Source organism: Molothrus ater, chromosome 3, assembly GCF_012460135.2.
Source record: "Molothrus ater isolate BHLD 08-10-18 breed brown headed cowbird chromosome 3, BPBGC_Mater_1.1, whole genome shotgun sequence".
In the NCBI taxonomy this organism is placed as follows: Eukaryota; Metazoa; Chordata; class Aves; order Passeriformes; family Icteridae; genus Molothrus; species Molothrus ater.
Window position 1 is genome coordinate 8,953,965 of NC_050480.2, and position 24,537 is coordinate 8,978,501.

The window sequence follows — 24,537 nt, forward strand, 5'->3', positions numbered from 1 at the left end:
CCTCTGCTCCATCAGTGCAGTCAAGATGACAGCTGCACTGTCAAATGTGTGATATGACAGGCTGCTAGCAAGGTCTCTCCAAAATATTTTCCTCTATGAAGTAAAACAGATGCTTACAGTTCTTCCAAACCACGCCTGTCTCCTGTTCTATTTCAAACACACACTGAACACACATAATGAAATGGAGTCAGCATTTAATAAGCACGAGCTGTATCGATGGCTAATCCAACAAGCACACCTCGAATACATGCATTTTGTTTCCTCTGCTTAAGTCATCACCGATTTTATGTCCAGAAAATTAAGGTACACAGGCCTAAAAGTGGTTTTACGATAACAGGGGCTCTATTGCCACCTGCTGTCAGAAAGGATTCACGGCATCCCATGCCACCTCACGCTTCCCAGCTGAGGGAAGTCAGTTTTTGAAGAAATCCAACTTGGCAGGTGTTTTCCTTGTAGACTGCTAGTTTTCTGTAGAAACACACGCAAAAACGGTCCAGGGTAACCGTGGCATGAAGGGTCAGTATTCACATTGGGGTCAGAGATAATAAATGAGTTCAACAACTGATGCACAAAGAAATAAGGAGAACACACTGGTCTAGGTAAAACAGACACTGTCCTGAAAGCATCAACACTGAAAACAGACTTGTAAATAAATCCAGCTACCAAAGACCATCAGGTTAGAAAAGGCTACTAAAACATCTACCTTGCCCGTTTATTATTAGATTTTCAGAGGACAGACTATGCTGAATCCTGTCAGAAGAGAGGCCAGTAATTTTGTGTCAGGGTATTTCCTAGAATCACAAAATGGCCTACTTTGGAAGGAACCATCAAAGACCATCTAATTTAACCCCTCCCCGCCATGAGCAGGGACATGTTTCACTAATCCAGGTTGCTCAACTTCCCTCCAATCTGTCCTTGAACACTTCCAGGGATGGGGCATCCACAACTTCTCTGGCAAAACCATTTTGGGTAGTTAGGTATCAGATACCTAAAGATCATGCACACTCATCTCACTCCACTCAGACTTCTGTGGGAGCATAGAATAACATGAAAAGTCTAAAAGCATAGCTCTGAACCTCAACACGTGTGTCTGGTGCTTCAGCTGACAATCTGTTCGTTTAAGGAGCCTTTTCAGTGCATTGTTCCAGTGGAAAGTACATTTCCTTCTCTGCTGTTTTTTTAATGGCTTCTCAGTAAGTCACTGAACACTCACATCCCACTGCTTGAAATCATCACTTGATTATCATTAACATGCAGTGCCTATCTGTTTGCAGTGCCTGGCCATATGGCAGGCTTAGTGGCAAAGCTCTCCTTGAGGCACAAGGGGCTCAGGCCTCCATTCTACCACCCAAGGCTCTCGGCTCGCTGGCACCACACACCATGTGGCAGGATAACATCCAGGTGTCTGAGGCACATTTCCACCCAGAAGCCATCTCCATTAGCTACATGAGATGGCTGTGAGAACAATGCTGGAATTTTGCAATGAAAATATTTCACCACAATTCATTTCCCCTTCCCAAAGCACCCTAGAATAAGGAAGAAAGTTCTTCCCTAATATGTGTCTGCAGCACTGCCAAACCTTTTTTTTTTAATGCTTAAGCTTTGAGTTATACTAATTATACCTGAAATATTTTCAAAGTGCATTCCAACCACCCCTTCTGCAGTGCAATTCTGAGGGAGCCTCCTCAGTCATAACCCTTGGCCACATGGTTACAGCAAATGGTGTTTGACTGAGGCAGCAGCTACAGCTCTCCACCTAAATTAAACCACACCTACAGCAGTACTTGCCTTCCATTTCATTCTCTTGAACACTGTCACTATACACAGCCTTCTCATCCAAATGAGTATTACACTACAGGGAAGAACAGCACTGAAATGAAATTAGACCAAAAGCAGAGGGCAAGTTTAACCACATCTACTGCTCACCAGCCAGGCTTAAAGCATTTTCCACAGAAAGCAGTAATAAACTCACTCACAGATGTCACAATTGGGCATGACCGATTCCCTCAACTATTAACATTGACTTTCCTGATGAGTAAGTGAGGACTACATATAAATTAATCTGGGGTTTTACACACAAGTGTAATTGTACCAACTGTAAAATAACTTGAGAAACCTTTGATTAACACCACAGTCTGCTCACAGTAAAGATGAAAACCAAATTAGCAACAATTTGTTAGCAATACTGGTTCTATTCCTAGAGGAAATTACAATAGTGTAAGTTACACAGGCAGATGCCAGACAACTCCATACAAGGGATTTCAATACAAGTTTTCCATTTTCCTATCTGTACTCTGGAGATAAAACATGTAAGGTATATTTACAAAACATTCTAATGGCCAGAAAACTCATTAAGAATCCCCCAGTATAATCAACCATTTATGTTGAGCTCAACTGAAAAAAAAAATCCACAAAAATCAATACTATAAAATGTAAAACTCCAATGTCAAAATGCTATAAGCAACTTAAGGGCAGATTTTACATTTTGTTTCTTCCATATTCAATAGCAGGAACATTTGAGTTAAGGGACTTATTTTCATAGCAAATTATTGAAGAATAATTTCAAATGAGCTCCAGAGTAAGAATTACTGGTCACTGTAAAATAAAAAGGGGGAGAATAAGTACACACACAATACCAGATCAGGCTCAGCAACTGACTCAAATACCTTCATAATATTCAGACAGGCCACTTCTGAAATAATTTCTACTTCAGAAGTTACAAGATGAAACTTCTGTGTGATAAATTAAGTTGCCAAATGAAATGGATTAGCAATCAGTGAAATTGCCTGATGTCAGATCTGTTCCAGATTCGAATCCATCCTTTTTCCCCACCTGTTCATTAAGCACCAAGTTCAAGGCAACTGCAGTGACTGATTGAGCATTAACGAGCTGTTTGTGTGGAAAGGAAGAGTTCAGTCCCTATCTATACTTACACACTTGTATAAGCATAATTCACTGATAATATATTCAGTTCCCAGTATCAATACATAGCTCTTCTACCTTGATGTGTAATTTTGAGCTTGAGAAAAAAAGGGACACCTTATTAAGTTAAACAGTCATATTCAAGGTCAAGGCCAGGAAATTATGAATCTTGAAGAAAATATGTGCTATCTCCAGATAAAAAAGCAGGATAAAGAATATATATTGCTGTGACACAAAAATGCTGAAACATGGTTGTGAAGTCAGAAGCCTGAGGGAAGAAAGGCATATTTCACTAGGAAAGGTGAGATTCAGTAAGAAAATATCTATTTCATCCTATAAATCAAGTCATGCAGAGGCTTCAGTGAAAACCAGTCTTGACCTTGATTTGCAACAAGAAAATCAAGCATAGTGTATTTAAAACTGAATATTTTTCAGTGTCACATACATTCAGTACTGGGACAGGGAGGTACAGCAGGACAAGCATTCCAAACTCTTGCAAATGTGATTAAAAACTCAGCTGTAATTCTCTCTCTGGAAACATCTCTGCCTCTAAAAGCAACCAGGAGACCATCGCCTCCACGCACCTTCCCTCGGCTGGCCCCGCACACTGTGCCAGGGAAGCTGGCGAGCCTGTGCCTGCCAAACCTGCATTCCCAGCTGAGGCAGCTCTCTGCACACGGGCACATGTGTCATGCTCTCCTTCTTGCTCTTCTTATTCTTCTTGAGCAATGTCAAACTCAGTAACTAAATTCCAGCATCAGGGTTAATAAAAATGGGACATAAAGAGTTGTTTACTTACATAGTTGTTTACTACGTTAGTCACCAAGTCTTTTCTCTCTTTAGCAGAGGAAGATTTTAAATCACATTTGTTTTCTCACATGGAAAAGATATCAATTTAAAAATTAAGAGTTTCTTCCCCAAATTTCTGAGTATTAGAAAGTATTTCAGCACTCAAATACAGTTTAAAGGGAGACACCTAGTTGCTATAACTGTAGCAACTCTCTAACTGCAAATTTAGATGCAATACTACAGACCTATAAACCATAATATCTAATTGAATAGGCATGAACATCTTCCTTTTTCCTGAAGATTAAAGGTTTATGTTCTCAGTACCATACTTTTGTACTGATACAAAGAATATTTTTCAAAGATAAGAAGAAGTATTATCTCTTCTAGTGTTCTGCAAGTCATCATCCTCCTCCTCCCTATCAGATAAAAATAAGGAGAATCCTTTTTTCCCCTAACATAATGGTTTCCCCTTGATCTTCCTCCTAGTAAAAACTCCCTCACAAGCATATTAGTACATGTCTCCTTATCTTATAACTGCACAGTAAGAATTATTAACAGGTAGGAAGGAAGTGACCTGAGGTCAGTAGTGACCTCAGGTCAGATGAACTGCTGCTTAAGGTATATGAGGTACACAGACATCCCTGTCCCACCCACTCCCAAAATACCACTCCTGTACCTACTTCAGATAGTTACTGCATATGACATAAATAGTGACACAGCTTTCCTTATTAAAAATGAAGAGGAAATGTAGTCCCTTACTGCTCAGTTGGTACTACAAATATTAGGAACAAATTGGTTTTTTCAAACCTTACTCAGGTTTTTACTGCTTATTTCAGTATTTGGGATTGCCAGAGGGACTAAAGGGCCCCTCTCTCCCCTCCCTAGATACCACAGACACACCACACCCCCTCCAAGCTCTGTTCTGATGATTTATTCAGATGTTGGCTAATTGTGGTTATCTGGTTTCCAAGTGCTTGAAGCACTTTTGGCATCAGGATGAAGTGACATCCGGGAACATTTAATATGTTAAAAAGGCCAGTCAGCACAGATTAATGCAGTAAGCACATGCCTCAAGGAGAGCCTGTTTACATTCTTACAGGCTAATAAAAAAGCACAGAGGAGGACATAGCAGTAAAAGTAAGATTTTCATACAAGTCTTACCTGAATCCTTTAAAAAAATGTGTGAAGGAAATGGCATAACATGACACCTTAAGCAAAATATCAAGTTAAACTAATACCTGTCTGCAATGAAATTGGTAGTAAGGAAGTTTTAGGAAGCCATTGTGTAAGGAAAAGACATTTACAGGGGTAGATAATTGACATCAATTTTAGCAAAATCGCACATCAACTCCTTTTTTCACTCCTTTCTCTCTCACAATGCATCTCAGTTCCTTGCTCTAGTCTTGAATGATTTCAAAGAGGCTGTTGTGATGTTTCTCAAAAGAATGAGCAAACTATACGTGAGATACTTTAGAAAGTAAGCAACATTCAGTTTGTCTGCTAAAAGTCTAGGATAAAAAAGGAACCCTTTGAAGGAGTGTTCATCAATGATATCCTGATATTTAGCTACGGAAGATCACCATTTATGTCTCATTCCCTCCTTACATATTTGACAATACACTTTTTTTTTTTGCCAATATGTTTGCATCCAAATCTGGAGGCAATCTGAACCACCTGGAACCCTTCCACAGGCCCAGAATTTACCAGACCATTCCCTTTACTTCAAGCATGTTTAGATCTTCACGTAAGTCAATGTAAACATTCAACCTGTATCGTCCTGTGGCTTCAATTTGGATATGACTTGCTGTATTTTATACTATTTATTACAGGAGACAGTTAATGGAATTTCTAAATTCAGAGAGAAAGTCTCCAGAGCGTCTCTTCCTCCCTTCCTAACCCAGGGCTTGCAACAGATAGGATGGAGTCAATCATTAATATTTGGGGTGTCAAAAGGCATTAAGTATAAAAACAACTTGCACAGATTTACCTCCAAAAAACCTATCTCCTATTCCATATTCAACAGGCTGCATTTTATTCAACTTACATACAGAAACTGGTACTGTAGCTACTTACTGCTTTATCTCTTTGAGGCTTGGATAACTTCGGCTGCAGAAGAAAAAACAATGGAGTTCTTTGCAAAAGCATCATATGGTGCAGAAACATGGGTTTAGATGCCATCTAAGAGACACTACAATTGCACTGAAACTGTTGGATTTAAAAAGAACCCCAGCACAGCAGATGTTTTGCATAAATGATATGGATCTTGAACCACAACACCTTCCTCATGTAGCTTTCCAGCTATCCTCAGCAAATCAAAGGCTTAGACTTAATTACTGCACTGTCATATAAAGAGCATATGGTTTTTCCAGAGTAACTGTAGGTTAGTATTTTAACCTAAACTTATTAATATCTCATAATAGTTAACATATTATGCCTTTTAGGAACTATAGAAGGTTAATAACGAATTAGAAGAATCTTAAAAATCCACCTGTACCAATGGCCTGGCCCTAGTGCTGCTGTTTGTTTCCATCTGATACACCAAAGTATCACTTTATAAACATGTTCCAATCAATAAGTAGCTTTGCCAACATCTAATCTGAATCTCCCTTTAAGCCCTAATTCAATTTACAGACAACAACAGTAAAAACAACTAAGCTTTCTAGATACTTTGAGTGTTTTGAACCTCTTTAGGTCTTTCAGCCTCAGTGTGTTTTGAGAGATCTTTAAACCTTTTCTCAAAATTGCGTATCAATATGTGATTGATTTGATTCTTTTTTTTTCTCCTCAGAGAGAGGCATTTCTCACATGGATGGCAGGCAGATAATAGGTTTATAGGCAGATAATATCATTTGCAGTCTGGGATATAGGTTTTTTAGACCTTTCAGGATAATTAAAGGGGGATTTAAATCAAGAAAAGTGAAGTATTCCTATTCTAAAGCTAATCCGTAACTAGTTCCAGCCTGTAATTCAAGGGAGGTCTATGAACAAAGAGAAGCTAAATATAAAAGGTGGAAAATATGCTAATATTGACTTACTTTAAAGCAATAAAGTAAGGAAGTCTGCAAAGGCACTACTGGAAAAATCCTCTTAAAAAAATAATGAGGACAAAATATTAAATTATTCAAGTTTCAGAGGTCTTGTCAACACAGAGAGGAGAGGATCATGTTACATGGACGCTACTGTATTGTTTGTTATTTAGGAGAGCTTTTCTGCATCAGTAAACTAGAAGATGAATTAAATTTTTTAGCACAGGAAAACCAGCCTCATGGAATGCAAAAATGTGGTTCTCAACCTTTGGAATGCAAAAATGTATTTTGAAATGGCTAAGGATTCCATCTGTACCTTCACAAAACCCATCAGCAGATGTCCACGGGTCAAGTGGGATGTCATACAATCAAACAGTGAAAGAGAGTCTGTTCACTACCCTCTCCACTGTGTGAGCAAACATTCCTGTGCTCTTTGCAGACATGAAACAGTAACTCCACACGGCATTTTCCTCTGATAAGCAAATGCATCCATTTTAGCCATTACAGCCCTGGGAATCTTGGAACTTAATTCCATCACACAGAAGATACTGCAGCACATTTCCTTCCAAGAAATGAATACCACCAAAATTAGTTCTTGAAAATTAATCGGTGCCACTCAAGTATTAGGGGGGAAAACTTTTCAGCCTCAGGCCACACAAACCACACATTCTTTTTTGGTGTGGAGAGTGCAGGCAAGATTTGGCTATGAGCATGTGTATAGGGGTAAACCTTCCCACTGTTTTTTTGCCAAAAAAACTGAACTAGTTTACTACAATCTAATACACTGATCACTTAGTTGCACAGGCATTTCCCTCTTTTTGTCACAAGATGCTACATACAGTTCTTCACCTTGACTACACACACGGAGACATGGTCACTGAGCAAGAAGAGGTACTTAAAAACTTAAAACTCTGTAGATCATGGCCAAAAACTTGAAACATACAACCTCCCAACAAGAAAGCAAATACGAAAACCACAAACAAAATTCTGTTTTCCTATCACCTTGTGGTTAAAGTTCTCACATTACCTAGCCCACAAGTGGCTTCATTTATAAAAGCAGACTGGGTTAACTCCATTAACTTAGTAACAAAAATGAGCCTTCTACAATGCAAAGTGTGAATTCTCAGCTAACCAAGTTAAGTCAAAAGATGGACAAAAGATCATTAATTTTTTCATGGCGACCCTGCTATAAAAGTTTCACAACAATCCCTGCCACAGTAAATGCACACAGGGTGAACAGATACAATATGAATGAACTGGGAAAAAAAAAACCATATTTTCAACAGATTTCCACAGGACTCACCAGTTTCAGGCAACTTTTCAGAGTTCACACTTGTACCATGGAGCTGTAAAGGATTTTCAAGACACAGCTAGATAAAATATTTAACCACCTACCAGCATTAACGATGGCATCAACCTCAAGCAGCGTAATGTCACCTCTATAGAGAGAAACTTTCTCGCTCAGACTTTTCTTCCCTTGCAGATCTTCCTTAGCGTTTTCACCTACAAGCCAAGAAAGCAGAAAAGCCAGGTTATAAGTGTGGGTCCAAGGTCATTGTTTACAAGCCCTGAACAGGCAGCAGTACGGTGACACGACTCCTGCCAGACTGCAGTTTCTTTCAGTTTCACCTCGAGAGGGCAGCGGTAACCCACAGAGACACCAGCACTGCCCTAACATCAACTGCTTGCTTGTTACTTGTTTCCAAATACAAACTAGTGGGAAGCGCTGAATCCTTGTCCACATACCGTTTGGTTACAAAACTGTAGAAACATACACATTTTTGGAGTGAGATCCATCAAGCAATTTTATTTGGTAATCATAAGGGTGTAAATTGCAAAAACAAATTGAGGAATTAAGATTACCCTCCTAACAAGAATAATAAGTTCTCCAATCCAGAATTATAGCAAATGAGTACAAAAATACATAAGCACACCATTTGCAACAGTTCCAAAATTCAGAAAGACTTCTGAAGACATGTAGCCAGACAACAAGCCTGAAAAAAAATCCACGCAAATTTTAAACTTGGAGCTTTGTCACCTTAAATTGCTCAACTAGGAGGACGCAGGTGGTGAAGACAACATACACTAGGCTTGCAACAGATTTGTTACTAAATAATGTTACCACAGGTCCCTTATTTCTGTAAACTCTTGAATTTGCATCCCCAAATCACTTCATTTATATCTGATTCCCTCTACAGAACAGCTCAGTTACCTCATACCCTTGCACAAACATACTGCCCAAAGCTTCACCAAATTAGACACGCACGTCACCAGAAATGAACTGGAGGGAAGATTATGAAATTAATTTCTACTATTACTTTTTTAAAATTCTTTCTAACACAAGTGTCAAGAAGCTTGAGTTCATCTATTTGTTTCAAATCTTCAAAACAAGTAGAGTTTGTTGAAAAGCAAAAAGAGTCTTCAATATTTAGTGAGAAAGTAGAAGTCCAAACAAATTTGTTTCTCTAGTCTTACCCTCTATTTCCATCAACTCAAGAATACCAACTTGGACATGTCAGCAATTCCTTCCCGAGCACCAGAGAGCACATCCCCAAGCTCCTGAGTCCTGTCCCACAGTGGCAAGACAGAGCAGCAGGCTGAGAATGCCACACGCTCAGACCCTCTGGCCTGGCCTTGCCTTGAACGTTCCCAGCCTCTGGCTGCCAGGCAACAGCCCTGTGACATCGCAGCTGATGCCACCACCTGGCACAGAGCCCGTGGGCACAGCTCAGCTCGGGGTCAGGCCCAGAGAGCGCAGCTCCCAGCTGGGGCAGCTGTGCCGTGCTCCGCCCGGGGCTCTCCCTGCTCCTGGGGCTCTGCGTGGCCTCGCTGCTCGCCAGCACGCCCAGAGCTCTCAGCCGTCCCGCCAGGAGCGCGGCCCGGCTGCCTGTGCCAGCCCAGGGCGCGCAGCAGCCGGGCCCCGGCACGGGCCGTGCCAGCCTGTGGCCCCTGCAGCCTGCACTGCTGCACCTTCCTGGCCCTGTCCCTGCTGCTCGCCGCGCTCTGCCTCGGCTGCAGCCTCCGGAGAAAAGCCCAGAGGCAGCGGAGAGAGGTGAGGGACGGGCACCGGGCAGGTGGGATGGTGCCAGGGGCCGGCAGCTACAGCCTGTAGGGTGAGGAGGAGTGCCAGCCCCTGTGCAGAGGACAGCCTGGGCAGGCACCAAGGGTCCTCTGCCTCTTCCCCAGCCCCGTGCCCAAGCCCAGAAGCAGAGGTGGGGCTCAGCCCCCTTCCTCCAGGAGGAAACAAGGACAGGCTGAGCCACCAGAACAAGACAGACCCTGCCCGACATCCTCTCCACGCAACCTGCAGCCTGGGGCAGCCCAGCCAGGCCCCAGGAGAGCCCGAGGGGGCCCAGCCCCTGCAGCCCCTCCGCCCCTCTCATCGTGCTCCCTGCCCTGTGTCTCCCAGGAGAAGAACTGGACACGCTCAGCCTGGCCCAGGACCTGCTGCCTGGCTGACTGCTCCCCCCTCAATGAGGAGCTGATCGGCCGCCAGAAGAAAACTCTGCCTCCATCAAGGGCTTCCTGAGGCACCTGCGCCACCGCTGCCTGCAGGGGGACACGCTCCAGAGGGGAAGGAACAACCAAGTGTGGAAGGACTTAGACGAGGAGGCAGCGCTTTTCTCTGATTGAGAAAACAACACCTGCTAGGCAAATGGAGCAATATACTGCAAGATTACTCATACAGATTCATTATTTTAAAAATTCATTATTAAATAAGACAGCTTTTATTTCTGTTTTAACTTTAGTCTTGCAAACAAGTTGGTTGTTACTCTTATGAGAAAGTGAAGTCAATGGCCACTAAATCATCTCTGCACACACACTCACGAGGGATGGAGTAGATCCTGGTACATCCTTTCTAAAATGTGGGGATTTAGGCTATTACTGACAACGCACAAAAGCGGCAACACTGCTGTAGGTTCTCCTCTTGTCTCCTCTGCCCCAGCCTCAGTAATACATTACAGCTCAAAATCTTCACCAGAAACAGTTGAACATTCATGTCCCACCCCGACTTTTTCCCCTCTGGATCCAGCAGTCATCTTCTACCCCTCTGCCTATACAATCCAATTTAATTTACCTCTTCCTCATAACATGATTCTTTGGTCCTTCAGTCATGTACAAAACATCTCAGAGTCCACAGAGCCACAGCTTCAAGTAGGATGAAGTTGATTACCTGAGCTCTTCACACCAAATAGAGAAAATAGGTGGTTCTAGCCCTCAGCTTTGTTTACAACTCCTTCCAGATCAGTTGAAAAGAAAAGGGCCTTTACAGCTTACACAAGGGTAGAAAAATGCATTAGATGGAGTTTGCAAAAACCATACTTGAAAAGAAAATGGGTAAAGTTGATCTGAACCAAGTGAATAAGGGACTGTCAGAACATCTCACTAGAGGGAGCCCCCACCCAGGACATAAATGTACTCAGCTGGTGCAATGGACAAGGATGGCACAAACCTACCGTATTGGAAAAACAGCCCTGAAACTCAATCACTGCTCAAATAGCCAAAGTTTTAAAGTCTGATACACTTTAAAGTATATTAATTTTTTTAATAGATCTCAAGCATCCAATTACAGAAATCCCTACAGCAATACCAAAGAGCTTACCACTAAAGGGAAGAGCAAAACCTACAGCTTGAAGAGTTTATTACAAAAAAAACCCCACTACATTTGCATTTTAAAATGACTGTTAATGAAAGAGTAGAGCACACACAAAGCAGTAAAAATAGGTACCAAAGCCCCATAGTATAAAGTGATACCTATGGCAAAGCAAGAGTCTTTTGGCACTCTATGAGCAAAGGCCAATAAGAGAAGAAATCCAAGAGAGAACAAGTGAGAAGAATTGATGGCAGCGAGGCACACAGACTCACACTGTTATAAGGGAAGTTTGTTAAACAAGTAACATGACACGTTTCTCTTCAAGTTCATAAAAACAAGTAGCAGACTGGATTGCAAGTAAAAAAAAGCTGAAAATAGCGGAGTTCCATCATTTCTAGTCAGCTTTAGACTCCACAGCTGAAAGAGGTAAATTCACCCCAAGTTCAGCAGAAATAAATTTGCCCACTACCTCATCCCTGCTACAATAGCTACTAGTAGAGATGCATCCCCACAAGGAAGGCTTCTCTAGGAGAATCTGGAAAAAGAACCTGAGCAAGGGACAAGAATCACATTATCCCCAGACAAGAGGCAGCCCTTCCTGGAAGAATCCTCAGCAAATACTTGACTGGGACACTAAACCACTTTTCTTGGGTTGCTGAAAACAAAGGAAATGAGCGAGCTTTAGGAGCACATCTGACCCTGGCGGAATGTGCAGCAGCAATTCTGCTACACGCTCTGTGCTTTTTTCCCTTCAGTGCCTCTTTTTTTTTTTTTTAAACCTCAGGCTTTGTTTCCACAAGTTTCCTGTAGAAACTACAAATTATGAACTATTAGCAATTACTAATCTCACATCTAACAGAATTTCCATTCCATTTGTTTCTGCATAGGCTTATGGAGCATTAAAAAAGACAGACTGTAAGACCTGTAATATTATGTGTCTGCTTCTACTCCTACTAAGCGTGGATGATTGTATAGGAAAGGCAATTGCTTATCTAAATCAAGATAAGCATTATTTCCATATGTTCCATCACCAGGGGAAAAGCACTCACAGATGCACTGTACTACTTCAAATTTGTAGTACAGATTTGCTCTATCGCTTCTTGGACTTAAACAAGATCAGAACCTGAGCACAAGGAAGAAACATCTGTTGCAGACAAATCACTTTCTACCCAGCCAAAAACGCACACAACATGCAAGTCAAAAGCACTTGATGATGAACACCAACACCTTCTCCCTGGCTGCACACTCTGCCAATATGGTCTGTTTCAGCTAATTACCAAGTGGCATAATTGGATTAGCTGAGGACAACAGCCAAGTACCAAACTCTGGAGGCAAACAGACACCATGAATCACAGAATGGATGTGGTTGGGCGGCACCTCTAGTGATCAAGTCACCCAGAGCAAGTTGTCCAGGACCCTCTCTTAGCTGAATTTAAAGTATCTCCAAAGACAGAGATTCCACAACCTCTCCAAGTAACCAGTTCCAGTGTTCAGCTACCCTAACAGTATATGTGTAACTTTGCTTTTTAATGCTCAGAAAGAATTTCCTCTTTCAATTTGTGCCTTCTACCTCTTGTCCTGTGGTGGTGTCCTTTGAGGGTCCCCAGAACAAGGGAAGAGATGAGACTCTTGACTCCATGTTTCAGAAGGCTGATTTATTATTTTATGATATTATATTTAAAATGTTATACTAAAACTATACTAAAGAAAGAGAAAGGAGACATCAGAAAGCTAGAAAGGAATGAATAATAAAATCTCAGGGCAGACTCAGAGAATCCAACACAGCTGGCTGTCATTGGCCATTAATTAAAAACAATTAACATGCAACCAATCTAAGATGCACCTGTTGGTAAACCATCTCAAGACCACATTCCACAGCCATCAGATAGTTATTGTTTACATTTCGTTTCTGAGGCTTCTCAGCTTCTCAGGAGAAAAATCCTAGCAAAAGGATTTTCATAAAATATGTCAGTGACATTGTCCCGTCACTGTGTACCACAGAGATGAGTCTGGAGAGATCTCTTTTACACTCTGTGTTTATAAACACTGATCAGATCCCACCTGGGGTATCTCTTCTTCAGTTTAAACTTCAGCTCTCTCAGTCTCTCCAGGCACAGGAGATGTTTTAATCATCTTTGTGGCTCATCTGGTGCATGAACTGCACTTCCCAGTTCTGCACCACTGACCAATCTCCTGAGGTCACACTTTGCCCCATCTTCCAGGGCAGGAGGTCATGGTATCTCCTATTCAAGGTTCTACAGGAGGCATGAAATATCCCCCATCTGAGGGGCTATAACTCACCAAAAAGCCCCAAGCTCAGTCGCTCAGGCCAGGTTTAACATGGTGATAGGGCTACAGCAGCCCTCAAACCAGGTTCTAAGTGTGAGCCTTGACTTTTCAGCCACATTTAAACGGGGACCATTGAAGACATTTACACATTACAGAGTGGCATACCATGAGAATTGATCAAAACAGCTAGTCCCTCTGAACAACCCACACAACACTCGTGCAAAATGCAATCTTCTTGTGTTACAAGGTCTTGCATAGTCCTTAAACAACCTTTTTCTCAGTTTATCCCACACAGCTCTCTAAATCCCCAAAATAACAAAGCTGAGAGGCAAAAAAACCCTTGAAGTCTGGGAGAGAAAGAGGTAGAAGGAAAGGAGGGAGCCTGCCTTTTTTATGAAGATTTTGTAAACTGAGAGAAGACTTGGTATGGAAAGCTAAAGTACCAAATAACAAAGTTTGAGAAAGGAGTAACAACAAATGAGGAGAACAAGAACAGGAACACATTCCCAGTTCTAATCTGTGATGCACCCTTATCTGCAGGGACATGCAATTGTCAATTCATAAATCAGAGTCTTCTCACTTCAGCAGCGTGCACATTGACAGCAAAGACAAAAGTAGGCTGAGACCCTTGGGTATTTGTGTGTTTACTTGGAGAGTCAGCATCCAGCTGTTCTGGTTGCTATGCTTGCTGGAGATTTCATGATTTAGGGTCCATGGAAAAGGCTGCTGGTTCAGCTGTGACTCAGAAGGAGATGTGCTTTGTCTGTGTGAAGAAACCCTCTCGTTTGGTTGGTTTTGTAACGCCTCAGAGGCGTTCCAGACCTTGTAATGATATCGTGGAATAAAACTGCTGTTGGATATGGTATTTTGCTAAGTTCTTGCCCAAGGCCTGATTATCAGTACCTCACTCCAAGTGATACCAAGAACTTCAATAGAGATTCTTCTCAGTGAATGGCAGCCTGAGTTCTACTGAAGTACATCAAATGGTCAGCCAAGGTCACATGGAGGCAAGAACTACACTGCATTGCCTCAAACTCAATTCCTACTTTATAGCCTTCCTCTACTACAAAGAGTTCATAATTAACAATGGAAGTTCAAAAATGGAGACACAAATATATGACACTGCTTTAGATCACTGTTCATTGCCCCATGAGGATGTTGATACTTGTCTATAAAACTACAGGACTACAGGTAATTCTGCTTCACTAGATTCCTCCCAAAACAAAGCAGATCCCTTTACTGCAAGAGCTGTGTTTTGGCAATATCACAGCATTCATACAACTATTCCTGGTATCACAGCATTCATACAACTATTCCTGGTGTGCTCAAGCTGATCCAGTACCACCTGGGGTAACTATGAGCCTTCATCCAAAACATACCACCAACAGTGCAGCATTCCTCCACTTACCTTTATAAACTGTCTGGAAAAAATTACTTTTCATGACCAATCAGGTACTTAGTCCTCAGCAGCACCTGTTTTACTTACCAAAATGTGAGAACCCATTTAAACTGGTGAGCACATACAACATCAAGGAGGATTAAAATAAGTTTATAGTGGGGAACCACAACTTCATTACTTTCATTCATTAACTTATAGAATAAATTGTCTGACAGCTTAATATTTTCTGCTTTTTTCATTCTCTACACCATTGCCGAGCAACGACTTCTCTAGTTGAGTATTACAGGCTTTTGTAGTACTTGAAGTAAAGCTTGGAAATAAAATGTTACTACCAGAAAACTACGAAACTTGTGCAGAACCATCAGCAAATATTTCACGGCATTATCATTCAAAACCCTCTCTGCCTGACATTGAGTGACAGCTTACCAGGTGGGAGTACCAACTTCAGTTTTCTAGTATTGGGACAGGTAGGTAAGGGTTGGGGTTTAGGATTTTTTCCTTTTGTTCTTTCTCTCAGGGAATTTTTGCCCGTATGTTGCTAGGAGACAAAAATGACCAGGTTCCTGAGAAAGACAAAATAAGCTGCCAAGCTCAGGGGAGGGGTGCAGGTGGCTACTCCCTCTCTTTACTTGGGGGTTCCTGTGGGAAGGGCAGAGGTATCACAAGATTTGGGCTGGGGGAAGGGTTGGGTGCAGCTCCTAGCTTTCTCTTCTGCTCTTGGCATTGGGAAGGGAAACAGCCTGCAGTCACTGTGGGAAAAATCTGCTACCACTGCAGGGTTCTGTTTTCTGCCTTCTCCTACCGTGAGCGGAGTTCTGCTCATAAGAGTGGCCATTGCACTGGGGCCTTATAAACAGCTGACCTCACTAAACAAAGGACAGTTCAGCATCTGCCCAGATGCCTTGGGGAAATCCTGGGATCTCTGAGCCCCTTCACCCTCTAAGGGAGCCTCTGCTGGCTGTGTTCAAGAGCCAGGCAGCTACTGCCCAGCCCCGCTGTCCCTCTGCCAATGCTCTTGAGTTTTTTGCTACTGTAGCCACACACCCCCGGCCTGCTGGGACACCACAGCCGCAACGCTTCTGACACATCTCCTTTACCATTCCAGAATTTTGCTCATCCCTGCCATTCCAGCTTGCTGTTTCCAAGTTTCCTGCTAGAGCTCATTTCACTATCAGGAGGGACACCATGACTGGCTGCCCTGGGAGTTTGTAAAGGAAACTTTATTCCCACCTCTTTCACCAGCCCGCCCGCCATTGCTGCGTGACGGGGACGCAGCTGAGCCCGCGCCGCAGTGCCCCCTGCAGGAGCGCGGGGGAATCACCGCACCCACCCTGCCCGGCCGTGAGCCAGCAGCGCCCCTGCTGGCCGGGCCTGGAACTGCACCCGGGGGGAAAGCGCTGCAGCCGAGAGAGGCCAGGACTGGGTTTGTGCTTCTGCTGCCACTGTTGTTGTTTGTTTGCCTTGTTATCCCTGTACTAGTATCCTATACTATCCCTATTCTAGTAAAGATCTATTATTCCTTCTCCCATATCTTTGTGTGAAAGCCCCATAATTTCAAAGTTATAATAATTCGGATGGAAGGAGGTAATATTCTCCATTCCAAGGGAGTTTCCCACCTTCCTTGGCAGACACACGTCTTTCAAACCAAGGTGCAAAAGGTGATGCTTTTTACATGGAGATATTAGGCTTGGATATTACCTTGCAGCATTTTCTTTCCCCTAGCTGTGAGATATCACATGTAATTTGCTACACTGGAGAAGAACACTGGAGGTTCAACCCAAACAGCAAGGGACAGAGGAACTTCGAATACTTGAAGACAACTCTACCACTACTCATTTGTGTTGCAAGTCATTCTTGCTTCATTCAGACTTTAAAAATGGACTTTAATACAAACTCTCAAGCATTTACAAACTCACTAGCAGTCAGCAGAAATATCTAGCTCTATCTTCTTTTACGTATCTACCTAGAAATCAAAGACACAGCAAATCTCAAAGCCTTTAAGTCAATATAAGAATGTCTGTGTACATCGCCTATTCTCCTGGATTTAGTTACTTGCAGTACACTTACAATTCCTTTCCCTATAAGAACACTGGTGAGAACGCAGAAAGATGGGAAAAAACAGAAAGGAACTCTACTTTTTCTTTAAATATGACTGACCCATACTCTCAGTGACAGCTACATGAAGTCTGGGGTTTGTTTTCAGTGGATATAGATTCATTAGGAAATCCCACCAAAGGACAGCACTGCAACACACAATACATGGGTAGGCAAGCAGTAGAGTACCTTACACAGAAAAGATTGCATTGAGCACACAGGAATAAATCCAGTGCAGGCTGAACTTCAACTACAAGTCACACCTGTGCAGCAAATGAAAAACACAGAACTTGGAGCACCTTTACAGTCTAACCAGCCATATCAAGGAGATCATCAAAAAAGCCCATAACTGCACAAACAAACCTTTGTGAACAAGCAAAGGGCAGGATAACACAGGGAGATGTTTTAAAGAAAGACAGAGGTGCAACTAGTTTCTTCATATCTACACTTTCTTCATACCTACTCTGCATTAGAGATGCAAAAGACTGTGTCTTTTGGACAGGAGCCTTTGGGTAAACTCTAGAGAAGTCTTTTCCAACACTACATTTGATGACCCATTCCCAGGGAAGCTACTAGTGCAAAGGTGCTTGCAGAGAACTACTTCCACTCTCAGAAATAAATGTATTGGCTACATCAGCATGAAGGCTGAGAGGCTTCATTGTCCAACATATGCATTCTATAGCATCCCATCCCGAAAAACCAGCTGAAAATGTTGGTAAAGACTGTTGTGACACATTTCTGCAAACATGCCAAGTCAACATGCAATAGACTGCAAGTCTCAGGACAACCTCTGTGCACAGACACTATGCGTCTCCCTCACACTGTACACTGAAATAGAAAATACTTCTCAATATCATTTCAATGGTTTTTAAAGCTGTGCAAAATCCAAATTTAACATCCTTTACTGGATTGTTAAGCCTTTTCTCCAGCACAGAAGAGCATTTTCTGGGCATTAAAAAAAAAATAAGCAGCACTTCCTACAGGGCTGAGAAATTTTCTCTCAACTCATTTTCCAAATACACATCAGCTAGATGTCCTCATATGGAGAAAGCCACGTATTACTTCACAGAGTAACTACTAACATTTAATGCTTGGACTCAATGAACTTAGAGGTCTTTTGCAAACTTAACAATCCTATGATTCTACACTGCAATTATTCAGACCCTCACTGGCTTTTTAAGAGACATTTCTTCATGTTGAGCATGTGGAAATGAATCAAAAAAGGGCATCAGAATAAAAAAGGGAATACTGAATTAAAAAAGGGAAGCCAGGCTTATGTTATTTCCAGTGACTACGTTTTTAACACATGTGTAATCAAGTGTTCAACTGTGCATGAAGCAAATATAGTTAGATAACATTAAAGTTAGTTAGAATGATCCAAACAGAGCCTAAACTGCACCAGTGATCCCCTAACCCCATCAAGGGAGTTAAAGCAGTATCATTACTTCCTTTTAGTGTGAGGTTAGTTTTCAAACTTGTTGCAAGCCTCCCACACCCAGAGTTGGGTGGGCTACCCTGTGCCATCACTCGTTATGTGAAGAGCCAGGCAGCAAATCCTAGTTGAGGCAATAGTTCAGCACCTTCACAAATACCTGTCATATCTAAGCTACATCAAATTAAACCAAGCCATACCTGTCTCTACCTGTCTAATCAAAAGAGGGCTCCATCTTCTGCAGAAGGACATCAGCTTTTTCCCCCTGCATTTGAAAATATCTGAAAGTCACAGAGTCAGGCAACAGATCCATGTAAGTGAGCCATGCCAAGGGTACAATTTAACAGCTTGGTTTTGGCCTCAACCTAATCACAGGCACATGGCTTCTAATCAGGCTGGCATACTGGCTCACATCTGTCTGCAAAAGACTGTGAGGACATATGCCACAATCCATCACAAATTATAGATTAGGGCACTAGCCAAGCTACCATGCTGAGAAAAGCTAGATAACTTACTGAAATGGTCTTTGTAGAGCAATACATTAATCTGGGAGTTTGATCCTGCAATCCCCCACACTCAAAAGAAGCTCACACTTGATATATAAAAAGAAGAATGGAAAAAAATAATAATCAAAGAAAAGACAGAAGCCTAAATATATAACCTGCTACTTTTTAAGATATGTGAAATTAACTTACTTAAGTCAGCCACCAAAATATTCCAAGCTGGAACCTACAATTTTTCTCAGCAGTTTCTGAGGAACAGCACATCCCAAGTTAAAGCATCACTGCTGCTAAAGCCGTCCTCCCTCACACCCAGACCGAGCCTGCCAGCTGACAGCACACTGCATCATCTTGACTTCCTAACTCTACTAAGTACTTCCTTAGGGACCTCTGTACAAAAACTTCAGTGCAGTGACATTCAGCAGCTACAAAAAAAAGGATTGTTGCTCATATTGCACAGGACAGAAGCTTGAAAGTTATTCATCTGGTCAAGATTCAGCCACTAGTAATTAAACATTAAAACTATTCTTTCTGGCAAAGATGTACCTAACTTCCCTTTGTACCTCCACCTACTATCACTCTCTAAAACCCATCAAGAGCTTGCAGAGCCTCAATAAGGACACCAATTTATCAATTTGTTGTTGAGAGCAGCATTCTTTCTTATGGTTAACTTTTGCCCCTCAAGGAGCTGTCTGACACTGCAGATAAGAGAGCTTTCTCAGCTGCATGCAGAAGAGCCACAAAAATAATAATTCTATCCAGGACTTGTATAAGCTTAATGCTGTATGGAAGTTACCTCGTTAAAAAAGTCACAGAGCAGCAGCTTAAAGAGAAGTCATCATCTTAATTACATCAAAGACAAGTGATTTACTTTCTTAGAGAGAGGATTAGCTACACTGGATTTTGTGTTCCTAATCTATGTAAACAGACCTGAACTTTTTAATAATAATCATCTCATACTTGCTGAAAGCAAGAAACTTTTTTGTTTTTCCCAAAACCACTTTAATGCAACATCTCTTTGGCAGCTAACCCATCCTATAAAGGTCACTCACATGAAGCTCACCAGAGAATTAATTACAAGGTCAACTGAATACATCTTCAGTCTTTTTGTTTACTGCAGTTTCCCTCCACCCCTTACACTAAACACACTGATTTACCTACTCACACCAGGGATATCACTAACTAGAGATAATTCACCTCCAGGAGCAAAAAAACACACAAACACAGAGATTATTGCTCAGTTTAAGCTCAAGTAAACTTGCACCTCAAGAGTGTAGTGTTTAGGTTCACCAGTGTGAGTTTCCTGGCCAATGCACCGAGTAATGCAGTGCATCTAGAGCTGGCCAAACATCAGTGCACCCACTGCAAGGGTGCATTTTCTGCTGCAAGGTAAGGATTAGGAGGAGAGCAAAGAAGGCTCAAAACTTTAAAGGGTATAAAGAAAATTTCATTAACAGAAGCAAAAGAAAAGAAATAGTAAGAATTCAGAATAAGCATTCAGACCACATCTCCCACTTTTTTTTTTTTCTACTGACAACATAAAGAGACTAACTTGTTATTTTCAGTCAGTTTACCACTTAAAAAATAATCTTACTTCAGTTCACTTAAGAGTCTCTCCTGCCATGCCATGGAGACTCTTCCACAAGAAACAGCTCTCTTGTGGTTTTTAACTGTCACAAATAGCAGCTCCCCAGAAATCTGCAATTGTGAAGTCCCTCCCATTGTTCGGTAGTCTTCCCACAACTACCACCATGGCCATCTCAGCTTATTGGGGTGCAATTTTAAGGATGAGCTGTTCTAGTATAGAAACAAAAAGTTCTCTTCTTTTATCTCAGGGAACAGAGGTTTTCTTCTACCCCTGGGGCAAGGTTTCCTCATCTCTCTGTTCAAGCTCCTCATATCACAGCTACTTCAACATCTGCTTGCTTCAACACTGGTGCTTCTGCTCATGGCTATGGCTAGAATGCTACATCCCCCACAAAGCATTCCATGAAAAAAAACTCTGGTGTATCAGCTGTATCTTCACCAGAGCCTTACAAGAGAATTTCAGCCCAAGACTAAGGCATCTCCTCATTCTCCTCCTGGCCCAGCCCAGCCAGCATCCAGTTACCTGTTCAAAGGCCAGAAGCCAGAGTTTTTCCTGGGGCTTGTTCATCTTTAAATGCCATTTCACAGAGGTATATTCAGCTCTCTCAAGTGATTTAACAGGGTGCCAATATTTAAAACTAGCCAGTTGATTGGTTCCATTCAGGTCCAAAGGAACCTGCCAAGGTCCTTACCGGGAATCACTTCTGTAGCTCATGGATTTTTTTCCTAAACTAAAAACCAAACTACGTGAAACCATGACAAAGGGTTATTCCCATCTCTGTACTGTGCAAGTCTGTCTTAGGAAGTCAATAGCTAAAGCATGTATTGGGAAAGCCAGAAGGGTGTGTGGGGGGTCACCAGATGACATGGTCGGATTTGCACCACTCTGCAACTTTGTATCTGTTCAGGACACATCCTGAAAGGGCAGCCAAGAGCCTGAGCAAAGCAGAGCACACAGGGCTCTGGTTTCACCCTCCTGCCCTGGCAGCCTTGGATATCTGCTGCAGCCAAATACCAACTCAGCCTTGAAGTTACTCCACATTATGCCATGGGCACACTGACTCCTGGACACCTTCAGCACACACTAGGAGCATGGTTTGCCTGTCTTACCCCTCTAATTCCTTTGCTGCTTCCTTAATATGCACATAACATGGACAGAGAACAGAACTGAGAAAATACATTTTCAGCCATGTCCACAAAAAGCATAGTTAATTTCACAAGTATTCCAAATACTTAATTACCATAATCCTCACACAATTCACAGAAACCACAGTTAGTTTTTCATGGTGCTCCCCCAGCTATTATACACAGCAATTAATAAGCAGTGCTCTCCATGTGCATCTAAGAGACACAGTTTTCTAACCCTTAACACACCTGTCTTGAAGAGACCCTGTGATAAGATGTTTAGCATGAGTAACAGTGGTATGCAAATACATGAAAAGTAAGGACAAAACCAAATACAAGCACGAGTTTATGCAAAGCTGGAATTCACATTCAGGGCCACAGGTAATAGAGGAGACCCTGAATGGTGGCACACAAGTTATTGCTGTTTTCTGTGTGCACTCAGCAGAAAAACTGCTGCACTCTGAACTTCCTCATATCAAGAGTTTCAGTAGCAAAAGCTTTTTTTTTTTTTTTTGAGCAAAATAGCAAAAATTATACAAAGCTGTGTCAATTTACTTTCATCCTTGCCACTCAGCTAAGAATCTGTTATAAAGACAGTTGTTACAGTCATTGTAAGAAAAAAAAAATCACAATGAAAGCTGATGGACTTGGATTTTTGGTGGGGGAATGGTCTTGAAACACGCAGGCTTCACACAGCTCTTACTGACAGATCTTGTGATTGTCAAACTGGTCTAACAATCTCAATGTTCTAGTTGAACAGAATTTCTTTTTTTGTATAAACCACTGATAATATTGAAGGGTTTTGAGAGATGCCATTTCTTACTTGTAGATGTCTGGCTGAATTTCACTGCAGCTTAGTAGTGGTGTCACTTTCCAAAGTCTGTTTAGTAGTCATCACCTTGTTTCCTAATTCCTGCAGGACAGATATTCACATCAAGCAGGGCTGCATGGAGATACTGGAGAATTACTTGTGTTAGTTACCCATCTCAAGAAATGCTGGCCAGAGCTCAGTGTTACTACACATTTTCTTTTCACCATGTAGCATTTGGACTGGCTCATCTACGTGCTTTGTCTCTGTAATCTTGTGTCAACCCACTGTGAATATTTAGAAAGCTACACATTGATAGTACAACAATGCTTTTATTAAATCCGAACCTTATGATTATACATAAAACCCTCAGTGTTAGATTAATTTGAATACTTTGAGCCATATAATTTTCTTTAAAAATAGCAGATTAAAAAGATTCAGAGACTGCCAAAACATCTAAATATATTTCAAGACTTGTTTAAAATTACTGCAGACCTTTTGTGTCATTTAACCTTAAATAAAAATAAACTCAGTTATCATGTCATTCCATTTTAACTTCATCCTATGAAAAGCAGTTCTTACCACTAACAAAGATCTTTAAACCACCACCTGAATTTGCTGTTTTCTTGGCATCACTGTCTTACCAATGAATTCCAGGGCTGTAAGAGTCCTCACAGCAGCTGCCTGGAGTTAAACAATATCACTTATTCCATTTTCTGAATTACCCAATTAATACAACAAAATATTTTTCTACCAGTGATGCACAAAAGCTCAATGACAACAAAATTCCCAAGACCCTAATTTTTAAAAAAGCTTTCCAGAAAAGTTTTCAGAAGTCATCTCTCAAATTCACCACTGCAGAGTAAAGATATCTTCAGGAATTAGTGTGTACCCAACAAAAAGCTAATACATGTATTTAACTTCAAAATACACTCCAGTTGTTAGTCTACACGGTGGCATTTAATTCACTGGGAAACATAAGCTCCAGTGCCTAACAAAGTGGTATGTAATAAATAGCATTGAAACACAGGGATATAAAATCCAAAACTTCAGAAAACAAGTTCATTATTCACATGTTGTCAGGAAGACACTCGGTTTCAAAACACATGAGAAAACAGATGAGATGTGTGTGCTTTTGATCTGTCTGAAGGATAACAAGTGGGGAGAACAATACCAGTATATTCACACTATCCAGCCCTCTACGGAAGCTCATTCTTTGTTTCCAAAGTGGGCAACTCCTCCTTTCCGTAATAAACAGTTAAATCAGAGAAAGCTTATATTTACAGGACCGCTTCAAGAACACAAGTTTTGTCTACCTACCATCCCCTCTTGACATTAGAGAGGGCCATCTGTCACTAAGTGTCCCTTTTCCTTCCACTGCTGCAACACGTTGATCTCTGAGATCCACCTGTGCAGCCTGGCAAGCAGCACACCAAAAATCAGGGCTGCAGACAGCACAGCCCATCTGGAAAGGAACATGCCCACATCAGATTGCTCCCCTTAGTGCAGAAAAGTGGGCACTAAACTTAGTCTTTGCATTCCACACTGTGCCACCCTCTTCCCAAAACCGAGACTTAACACAAACATTGACCAAATTCCATGCCAACATACACCAACCTCATTTCTTATGGCTAGTTGTGTCCGTATGAGGACACCTGCAAAAAACATAGTTGATGTGGTTTTTTTAGAGCATTTTAAAAGATACTGCCTCTTTGAACTGTCAATTATTTTTAGTAGCTTTGCTGCTACAAAGAGACAAAGACCTTGCCAGCTGCCATTCACTATTCAGTAACTTTACTCCTCAGGAGCCTTTACATGGATGTGCATCCCCCTGTTATGTTGCTCTATTACAAGAGACCTCCATCCTCACCAAAACACTGAACTTCCACCAAGTTTTGCTGGTTTTCTTCAGAATTTAGTTCTGAACACAACTTCTGTCAAAAGGTAGAAGAGAGGTAGGGAAAAACTTTCT

At 41.7% G+C, this 24,537-nt stretch overlaps 1 protein-coding gene across 4 annotated transcripts in view; it reads right to left on the reverse strand.

Annotated features, from left to right (window-relative positions):
* Positions 1-24,537, reverse strand: part of MACROD2 (mono-ADP ribosylhydrolase 2) — an 851,816-nt gene that overhangs the window by 820,324 nt on the left and 6,955 nt on the right. For all 4 annotated transcript variants that reach the window (XM_036379362.2, XM_054514164.1, XM_036379361.2 and 1 more), the window contains exon 3: positions 8,133-8,240. In XM_036379362.2, coding sequence (XP_036235255.1) covers positions 8,133-8,240 — 108 coding nt within the window. The remainder of the gene's footprint in view (positions 1-8,132; positions 8,241-24,537) is intronic.